Source organism: Lycium ferocissimum, chromosome 4, assembly GCF_029784015.1.
Source record: "Lycium ferocissimum isolate CSIRO_LF1 chromosome 4, AGI_CSIRO_Lferr_CH_V1, whole genome shotgun sequence".
In the NCBI taxonomy this organism is placed as follows: Eukaryota; Viridiplantae; Streptophyta; class Magnoliopsida; order Solanales; family Solanaceae; genus Lycium; species Lycium ferocissimum.
The window spans coordinates 4,639,859-4,649,960 of record NC_081345.1 but is presented as its reverse complement, the minus strand read 5'-3'; the positions used below and the strand labels follow the sequence as shown (position 1 = coordinate 4,649,960).

General features: G+C 40.9%; 1 protein-coding gene across 1 annotated transcript; it reads right to left on the bottom strand.

Annotated features, from left to right (window-relative positions):
- Positions 1-8,832: 8,832 nt before the first annotated feature.
- Positions 8,833-9,358, bottom strand: LOC132053684 (uncharacterized). Its single transcript, XM_059445797.1, has 2 exons — positions 9,270-9,358; positions 8,833-9,175 (listed from the first exon to the last, which is right to left on the bottom strand). Exons 1-2 carry the CDS (start codon positions 9,356-9,358, stop codon positions 8,833-8,835), a joined length of 432 nt encoding a protein of 143 aa, XP_059301780.1.
- Positions 9,359-10,102: the final 744 nt, after the last annotated feature.

Genomic DNA, 10,102 nt, shown 5'->3' with positions numbered 1-10,102 from the left:
GATATAGTGACCAAGAGGGCCAGGCCGGAGTTTGTTTAGAAGATTCGATCTGGTACCCCATTTCACTCCCAACCTTTGATGCGGATGAGTTTAACCATATCTTCTCTGAGGCTGATGCCTCCATCGATGGTAATCCTTTTGTAAGAAGTCCCAGGCTGAATCTCCGAGGCCTTCAAAACATAGCATCCCAACAATGCTTTTATCTCCTCACGCAGCTACCCGCATTTCAGGAAATCATGCTTCTTCTCGGGCTCAATTGGTTGATGTTTATCCTGCTCCAAGCGTTAACCCGAGTCAGGTTAGGACTATTACCATAATGGTTCCCAAAGACACCAACCTCCTTTCTAGGCCCGTTGGTGTTGTGAACTACCTAAAATCCTTGGTCTCGGAGTCGGACAAGGATAAAATGAAAGAAGTTTCTTGGAAGTGCCTTTTTAATGAAGGCATGCACGCTACTTCCCGGGTAGGATTTCTTTTCACTGCACTCTCTGCATACAACTTTACTTCATGCCTTTAATTCTCTATCTCCTCTTTTACAAATATATAGGTTGGGTTTCTGATTAGGTGATAGAGTTTTATAGGTCTAAGCTTAGCATAAGAGATTCTCAGCTGATCGGTGATATTCCATCTTGAAAGCGGAACTCGAACAGGTCAAAGAATCCTTACAGAAAGCCAACCAGGATCTCAAGCAGTCGAATGAGGAAAAAGAAGCCTTCAATCTACAAGACAATGAGCTCCAGGTGCACCTCGCCAAACTTCAATTCGAATATGATGCCAAAGTACAGTCTCTGCATTCTAGCCTACAAAGAGAATCCTTTCTGGACACCGAGGTTCGAAGATTGAATGCTAAACTCAATGCTACGATGGTCAACGAAATACAATGGAGCAAGAGCATAATATCCATCATGCAGAGTGGAAAGAGCAATGCTACTAGCAAACATTAGAGGTTAAGAGATTGGAGGCCGACCTAGCTACTCGGACCAAAGAGAAAAACGTTCTTCAAGCTCAGCGAGATAAAGCTCTTTTGCAACGGGATGAGGCTCATCTTATTATTGAAATTCAAGAGAACTGGGTCATTCTTCTTGCTGAGTATACTACTTGGCAAGTTCGAAGGTATACTCCCGAACAGGCCAGAGATAGTATTAACAATCTTGTGGACGAGATTGCAGAAGCTCGTAAAATTGAGCTTAAAGCCCTTGTTGCATTGCCTTCCTCTCCTTATTTCAACTCCGACGAATCTGATGAGGATGACAGAGGTGAAAAAGAAGATTACACTAGAGATGAAGCAGATGCCACCTTAAGCCCAACTCTTTCTCCTGCTCCAACCAACTTTATCAATCCCGGCAAAGATGCCTTGATAAGGGGAAAAAATCCCCAATAGTTTAGCTATGAGTTTTTGCAATCGTTTGACTCGGCCTTAAAGACAATGGTTTTTTATGTTTTATCAAGTCTTTATCCATTTTGATGGCTTTGACATTGATTTAATTTTCGCAAAACCGTTAAGAATTTTGAATCCAGTCTTTAGTTTGCGCATAGTGTCGAGTATTATTCATCCGACTTAAATTTTATCCAAGCCATAATTCCTCCGAATAAAAAATTGTTAACAAGGACCTTGCATTTTTGCTTATGAATAGGACGTCTCCCATTCATTTCAGGCATATAAATTTAAAAGTCGAGCTAAAATTAAGCCTCCATTTTTGCAGTGCAAAAGTAGCCTTAGTCTTTTATTGACTATTGAATATCTTGTTGCAATTTACAATTATAATCAAGACTTAAAACAAAAAAGGGTTGCATCTGTTTCACCGGGAATCTTTCTTTCAACCAGTTTATAGCTTGGCAACAGTCCCCATTATTCTACACTAAGATTACAGTTTTGCTTTTGAGGGTACGGTATTACTCCCCCCAAATGTTTGGGTGTGAAAGATGATGACTCAAATAGTGTTGGTCCTTTCTTCGACAATCCCCAGTGTGGCACTTTCTGAGAAACTCTTCAGCAATTCCTTTATTCCCATGCTCGAACCACATAAGGCTCCCATTCTTATAAAGGTAACACGCTTTACATTTTACGCCTCATTAAAAACCTCGCTGGAAAAAACCTTTTTGGGACAAAAAACGGTCTAAGGAAAAAAGAGTACAGCACGTGTTTTCAGTATGAAGCGAATGGTCTCCAAAACACTTCTTCAAATGGCTGATGTTCCAATTGTTGGGCAGCTCCGTTCCATTCTCCATTTCTAACTTGTAAGAACCCTTTACGGTGATACCCACTATTTGGTAAGGTCTGTCCCAATTTTGACCCAGCTTTACAGCATTCAAGACATTGGTGTTAAGGGTGACCTTCCGTAGGACCAAATCTCCCACTGGAAAATGTCTGAGTTGGTCTGGCGATTACAGTATTTTCCCATTCTTTGCTTTTACGCAACAATCCTGAACAAAGCCATCTCCCTGTTTTCTCTCGCTAAATCCAGACTGACCAATAATGATTTGTTATTGTCTTCTTCATTTGCATGAGTATATCTTAAGGATGGCATTCTGATTTCTACGAGAATCAAGCCTCGGCCCCATAGACCAATGGAAATAGCGTTTCCCCTGTGCTAAGCTTCATGATCATCCGGTGAGCCCCTAATACCTCGGGTAGAACCTCTCTCCATCTTCCTTTTGCATATGCCAACCTTTTCTTTAAACTCTGCACAATTGTTTTATTTGTCGATTCCGCCTGACCATTTGTGCTCGGGTGATAAGGAGTCAAGGTTATTCATTTAATTTTTAACCCTTTGAAGAACTCCATTACCTTTTTTCCCACGAACTATGGCCCATTTATCACAGAATTTCTTTTGGGATTCCAAAACAACAAATGATATGATCATAAATGAAGTCAATGACTTCCTTCTCTCTTATTTTCTTATAGGCCCCGACCTCCACCAATTTAGAAAAGTAATCGGTCATAATTAAAAGAAACTTAACTTGACCGGGTACTGCAGGAAACAACCCTACAATATCCATCTCCCACTTCATAAACGGCCAAGGCAACACCACCGAATGTAGATGCTCCGCCGGTTGATTAATCATTAGAGTGTGTCGTTGACATTTATCACATTTCTGGACAAATGTTTTAGTATCCTCTTCCATCTGAGACCAATAATAACCTACCTTGATCAATTTTCTTACCAACATCCGGAATGATTCCCACAAACTCCTTCGTGAACCTCTCTCATTGCATAATCAGTTTATCCGGGCCCTAAGCATGTAGCTAATGGGCCGTAAAAAAGATCTTCTATATAATTGGCCATCTACCATATAGTACCGAGCTGCTTTTGTTCACAAAGCTCGAGATTCTTTTGTGTCACCAGGTAACTTACCATCGCGTAGATAGTCAATGTATTTATTACGCCAATCCCAAGTCAAATTTTTTTAATTTACTTCATTATGACCGGCGTCTAACGTTGAATTTAACAGCTGCACCACTTTCCCTGATCTGATTCCTTCAGTATCCGTGGATGATCTTAAATTTGTCAGGGCATTTGCTTCCACATTTTTCTCTCGTGGTACATGCTCTATTGCCCATTCTTTGATGCAGCGCAACAATATTTGGACTTTTTCCAAGTATTTCTGCATCCTATTGTCCTTCACATCAAAATAATGGATTGACCACCAAGAGGGAATCGCTTTTGGCCTCAATGAACTCGGCACCCAAACTTTGGGCGAGCTCCGAACCCGCAATCATTGCCTCATACTCGGCTTCATTGTTAGTCAATTGAACAGTTCTAATTGCCTGTCAAATTACGTCCCCCGTAGGAGTTTTTAGAATTATGCCCAGGTTGTGGCCGAAACTGACTCCCCCTCTTCAAATTGGGAGGAGCCAGACTCGGACTGTGAAGGTGTCATTGCCTCGGGCTCAGCCTGTGGGGCCCCCCACTTTTTCTTTTTTGGGATGACTTCCTCCTCCTCTTCAGACTGGGAGGGAAAATCATGCAATTTATGCTCAAGTTCAGGTTGTTTGCCTCAGCCTCTACCTCGGCATGAAGCTCGGGGCCCCGCACCTCTTTGTGTACCATGCTTCATTCTCTTTCCTATAAAAGAGGCACTTATTAGTTACAAGTAAACAACTAAGTAATAAAATGTTTTTGGATTTTTTTTCTGTGACCGTAATTGATACGGTTCGTAACTGAGTCCATAATTTTCAATCACAGGTCACAGTGTACCTGTGTTATTTTTTTATCTTTCCGTCTGTGGCCGTGATTGAAAATTATGGACCGTAATTTGAATTACGGTTCGTAACTGAGTCCGTAATTTTCAATCATTGGCACAGTGTACCTGAGTGCAACTTTACTTCGGGTTTTGATCAAGACATCATACACACCAAATTTGCACATGGTTTCAATTTATATGGGGTCGGGTTAATCAGACTTCACCCTTATTTCAATTTTAACTAATAGCAATTTTAACGAACAATTGGCAGGCATAACAATCTCAGAATCCAAATTGGAATTCGTCAATTGAAACGCCCTCCAACCCATTGTGGTTTTGATTTTTCAACCCCATGAGGTTACAACAACCATAAGACTAACCCCCATTGATAAAAATCATTAACCATGAAATTTCACACTAAAACCCTAGTTTTACTCAACACCCACAATAGTATTGAAACTATACGAGCAAAGTAGAGAGTAGAGCGTCAACATACCTGTGCTTTGATGAAAGTTGAATGGAGAAAATTTAATGAAAACCAACAAGGAACTTAAATTTTTTAGCAGAGGGATGGGTTTCTATATGAACAAGGATGGGTGTGATGAAATTGGAGATGGATGTTAGGGTTTTATGGAAATTTAAGGTGGGATTTTAGTGGGAAACGGACATGGGATCGTAGGTTGAAGGTTTTAAGAGGTTGAGTTGATGTTTGAAATGGTGGGAATGAGGAAAAGCGCGTATGTTTTTCTATTTTAACCCTTTGCTCGATCTGACATTTTGTGCCCATAATTTTTTTCAGCATTTAATTACGGACCGTAATTTGAATTACGGTCCGTATTTTATGTGAAATTTTTAAGTAAATCACTATGTTGTGTCATCAAAAATTACGTTCTTGGTTATGGACCGTAATTCCAATTACGGTCCGTAATTCTTGGGCGTAATTCTTCATGTTACAACACAGTGCTCACTGTTTTGAGGCATGGAAAATTACGTGTCGTGTTACGGCCCGTAATTTAAATTACGGTCCGTAATCACTTGGCGTAATTTTTCATGTATTAAAACAGTGAGTCTGATGATTTTCTTACCTGTTATCGCCCATGCTTTATGTATTCTCATCTTGCACCAAAGCAAACGTTACCCTATATACACACCTTTTTCTTTAAGCTACAAATATTCCAAAACAACAAACATTAAACATGGGCTGGCTCCCAAGAAGCGCTTCATTTAACGTCGCGACACGACAGTGTCACCAATTTACTCCAGGTCAGGATTCTCCGGGTCAAAGATTCGTTCCCAGATGCTTCAACCGGTACCGATTAACAATTCTATCCCCATCAATGCAACCATAGTAGTGCTTCCCCCTCTGCCCGTTCACCTTAAATGTCTGAGTTCCATCTTCAAAATTCAATTCAATCGTCCCATGGGGTGAAACACTTACCACCTCAAAAGGACCGGACCACTTTGATTTTAACTTGTCCGGTAGTAGCTTCAATCTAGAATTAAACAATAGGACAGGATCACCCTTGTATAATTCCTACTTCAGGATTTTTTTGTCATGATACTGCTTCATCCTCTCTTTATACAATGCTGCACTTTCATAGGCCTGATAGCGAAACTCGTCCATCTCATTGAGTTCAAACAACCTGAGCTTAGTTGCTTCTTCCCAATCCATGTTTAACTTCTTCAACGCCCACATAGCCTTGTGCTCCAATTCAATGGGCAGGTGGCAAGCTTTTCCAAAAACTAGCTTGAAAGGCGAAGTCCCAATCGGAGTCTTGAAAGCAGTCCGGTAAGCCCATAGAGTATCATCGAGCTTGCGGGCCCAATCAATTCTATTTACATTTACCGTTTTAGCTAAAATACTCTTGATCTCCTGATTGGAGACTCAACTTTCCCACTTGTTTGAGGATGATAAGGTGTTGCCACCCTATGTTTGACGCCATACTTCTCCATTAATCCCGCGAAGGCTCTATTGTAGTAGTGAGAACCACCATCACTGATTATAGCCCTCGAGGTACCAAATCGAGTAAATATGTTTTTCTTTAGGAACCCCATGACACTCTTGGCTTCATTATTAGGTAAAGCCACCACTTCTACCCATTTCGACACATAATCTACAGCCACCAAGATATACTTCATTCCACAGAAGCTCACAAAGGGCCCCATAAAATCAATACCCCAATCATCGAACACCTCCACTTCCATTACAAAGTTCATAGGCATCTCTTGCCTCCTTCTTATACTCCCTTTTCTCTGACACTGATCACAAGACCGCACCAACAGATTTGTATCATGAAAGAGAGAATAGGCCAGTAGTAATCGCATTCAAGAACTTTAGCAAAGAATTCAGTTACCACTATGATGACTCCCAACTGGAGAGTCATGGCATGCCTTTAGAATCGCCATCACTTCATTCTGGAGAACACAACGCTAAATGATGTTATCAGCACATGTTCTAAACAAGTAGGGCTCGTCCCGATAGTATTGACTAGAATCTCGCAAGAACTTCTTCTTTTGGTAGGACTTGATCTCCTCTTGAATTATGCTTGTTACCAAATAGTTGGCAATGTCTGCATACTATGGTGCCACCATCATTGACACTGGCAACACCCGCTCATCTGGAAACGCGTTATCAATATCTAGCTCATCTGAAGTCTCCCGGCTTCTTCAAGCCGAGAGAGATGGTCAGCAACCTGATTCTCAGTTCCCTTGCGGTCTTTCACCTCGAAATCAAACTCTTGCAACAACAGCGCCCATCAGATCAGTCGTGGCATAGCTTCCTTCTTTGCCATTAGGTACCTCAATGCAACATGATCTGTGTACACCATAATTTGGACCACAACAGATAGGCTTAGAATTTTTCAAAAGAAAAAACTATAGCAAGCAACTCTTGCTCCGTCACTGTGTAATTCATCTGAGCTGCATTCAATGTTCTGCTAGTGTAATAGATAGGGTGCATCATTTTATTATGTCACTGGCCAAGCACAAAACCTATAGCAAAACCGCTCGCATCACATATCAATTCGAACGACAAAGACCAGTCAAAAGAAACAATAATATGAGTTGTGGTCAAACACTCCTTCAGTTTATCGAATGCCTTTTGGTGCTTCTCATTAAGTTCAAACTTTCCCTTTTTTTCAAGAAGCTTACATATCGGGTTGGCAATTTTTGAGAAATTCTTGATGAAACGCCTACAGAAACCAGCGTGTCCCAAGAAACCCTGGACACCCTTAACTGAGATAGGTGGAGAAAGCTTTGAAATCACATCAATCTTCTCCTAATCGACCTCAATCCCCTTTTCAGAGATTTTATGCCCGAGGACGATCCGTTCCCTCACACCATTAAAGGCACTTCTCCCCGAATTCCCGCACCGCATTAGTCTCATCGCGGCATTTAAGCACTCGACCCAGATGGTCGAGACAGTCATCAAAAGAATCACCAACAACTGAGAAGTCATCCATAAAGACCTTAAGAAAGTCTTCCACTATATCATAAAATATCGACATCATACACCGCTGAAAGGTAGCCGGTGCATTACAGAGATCGAAGGGCATCCTGCTGAAAGCGAATGTCCCATAACGACAAGTAAATATCATATTCTCTTGACCCTCAAGGGCGATGTTGATCTGATTATAGCCCAAATACCCGTCAAGAAAGCAATAGTAAGACCGCCCCGCTATTCGATCAAGCATTTGATTAATAAAAGGCATAGGGAAGTGATCTTTGCAAGTAGCAGTGTTACGCTTGCGATAGTCCATGCAAACTCTCCAACCTATCACAGTCCTCATCGGAATCAGCTCATTCTTTGCATTGGGCACCACTGTGATGATGCCCTTTTTCGGAACACATTGAACTGGGCTCACTCATTTGCTGTCAGCAATAGGGTAAACCACTCCAGTGTCTAATCACTCGATGATTTCTTTCTTGACAAATTCTTGCATATTTTCATTCAGTCTCCTTTGATGTTCCACACTTGGCTTGCTATCCTCCTCTAACTAGATTTTATGCTTATAGATCCCAGAAGAAATCCCCCGAATGTCTGCTATGGTCCAACCAATAGCACGCCTATACTCACGCAATATCTCCACCTACCCTCTCGACCGTCTTCGCCTTTGGAAACAATCTGACCAACGAATTTATTTCGGACCAAGGAACTCATACTTCAAATGTGATGGGAGCGTTAAACTCAAGCTTCGGTGGCTCAATGATAGAAGGCTTTACTTAAGGAGTTGTTCTATTTTCTAGATCAAGAGTGAGCTTCTTGGGTGGTAAGAGTATGAGCCCAACACAAAAAGCAAATTAACCGTCTCCACATAACCCTCCATGTCTTCAGCATCAAAATTTATGAGAATCGCAGCAAAAGCTTCTCCCAAATTTTCCTCTTCCATCTTGAATTCCACAGCTTCATCAACAACATCAAATGAATCAATCACCGAAATGCTCTCATAAGAACTTGGTAACTTCATCCCCTTACTTGCTTGAAAAGTAACTTCCTCATCATTGACTCGGAATTTTATTTCATTCTTTTTACGAATCCATCAGAGCTCTTCCTGTACTAAGGAAAGGTCTCCACAGAATAATAGGAATGTCCCGATCAATAGCACAGTCAATAATCACAAAATCAGCGGGTAACATAAATTTACAAACCTACACAAGAACATCATTAATTACGCCGACCAACCTCTTAATAGATCTATCAGCCATCTGTAATCTCATAGTAGTCGGCCTTGGTATTCCCAAACCTGATTTATTGTAGATAGCAAGTGGCATCAAATTTATACTCGCCCCTTTATCACACAAAGTACGAGCAAAATCATGGTACCCAACAGAACAACGAATGGTGAACGCCCCAGGATCTCCCTTTTTCTGGACAAAAAGAGTTGTTGAAATAATGGAACTCACGGTATGAGTCAAACTCAAGGTTTCAAGTTGCACTGTCTCCTTTTTGGTCAACGGTTCTTTCAAGTACTTAATAAAAATTGGGCATCTCCTTGACAACATCCAAAAATGGAAAGTTCAGAGATAACTGCTTTAGCTGATCATAAAATTTCTCGAACTTAGCATCTTTCTTCTTCTTCAATAACCTTTGAGGAAAGGGAGGTTTAGATTTGAAAAGCTGAGTCAAAGGGCGAAAATCCCCCTTTACAGTCTGCTTGCTCTTATCATCAACCATCTTCAAACTTTGTAGAATATCAGCAAATTTTTCTTCACGCGGAACCTCATCAACAATAATTGGTGCATCAGACTACACCTCTTCCTCTTCACAGAATCGTCTCGAAATCACCTTCTTTTCAAAGACTTTGGGAGTATTTTACCACTCGAGTACTAATAGGAAACACACAATAACACCGTTCCCCTATTCTTCGGATTCGGAATAGTGTCACTAGGAAGTCCTCCATTTCTTGTGAGGGTCTTTCCTCAGAAATATCACGCATCTACGACTCAAAGCTTTTGAATAAACTGATGAGATCCCACCGTCTCTGTGCTTGGGATAACATCTTTTGAGGGACTTGGTTTGATTTGCTAGAACCTTCTCAAGCATTGCCTCAACCCTCGAACTACCTTGATCGTTTGACTACCCTTTTGGTGGAATATATGGATTGGAACTCTTATTTTCAAAATTGTTGTTATTGTTGTAGTTTCCTTGGTTCCCACCACCATAATTATTATTGTAGTTCCTCTGGCTATTGCCAGGCACTCTTGGCCCCGCCGAGGTCACCAATGATTTTGATTCGATAACCCCGGTATCCAATTTTATTTCTTACACTAAATACTCATAGTTTTGGGAGTCTTTTTGGGGTTACAAACAATTAAAAATTTAAATTTTTCTTTTCCCCAATCTTGTGCAAGGGGTCTCAATTTTTTCTTATTGTTCTTTTCTTTTCTGTTTTAAAAATTCCTTTTGGGTTTGGGAACC

What these genes read in the sequence shown, in the direction of transcription:
- LOC132053684 (XM_059445797.1), bottom strand. Translation starts at nt 9,358, where the DNA reads ATGGTTGATGATAAGAGCAAGCAGACTGTAAAGGGGGATTTTCGCCCT. An exon ending in AAACCTCCCTTTCCTCAAAG is followed by an intron (nt 9,176 to 9,269) that starts GTTATTGAAGAA and finishes GATGTTGTCAAG; the next exon opens with GAGATGCCCAATTTTTATTA.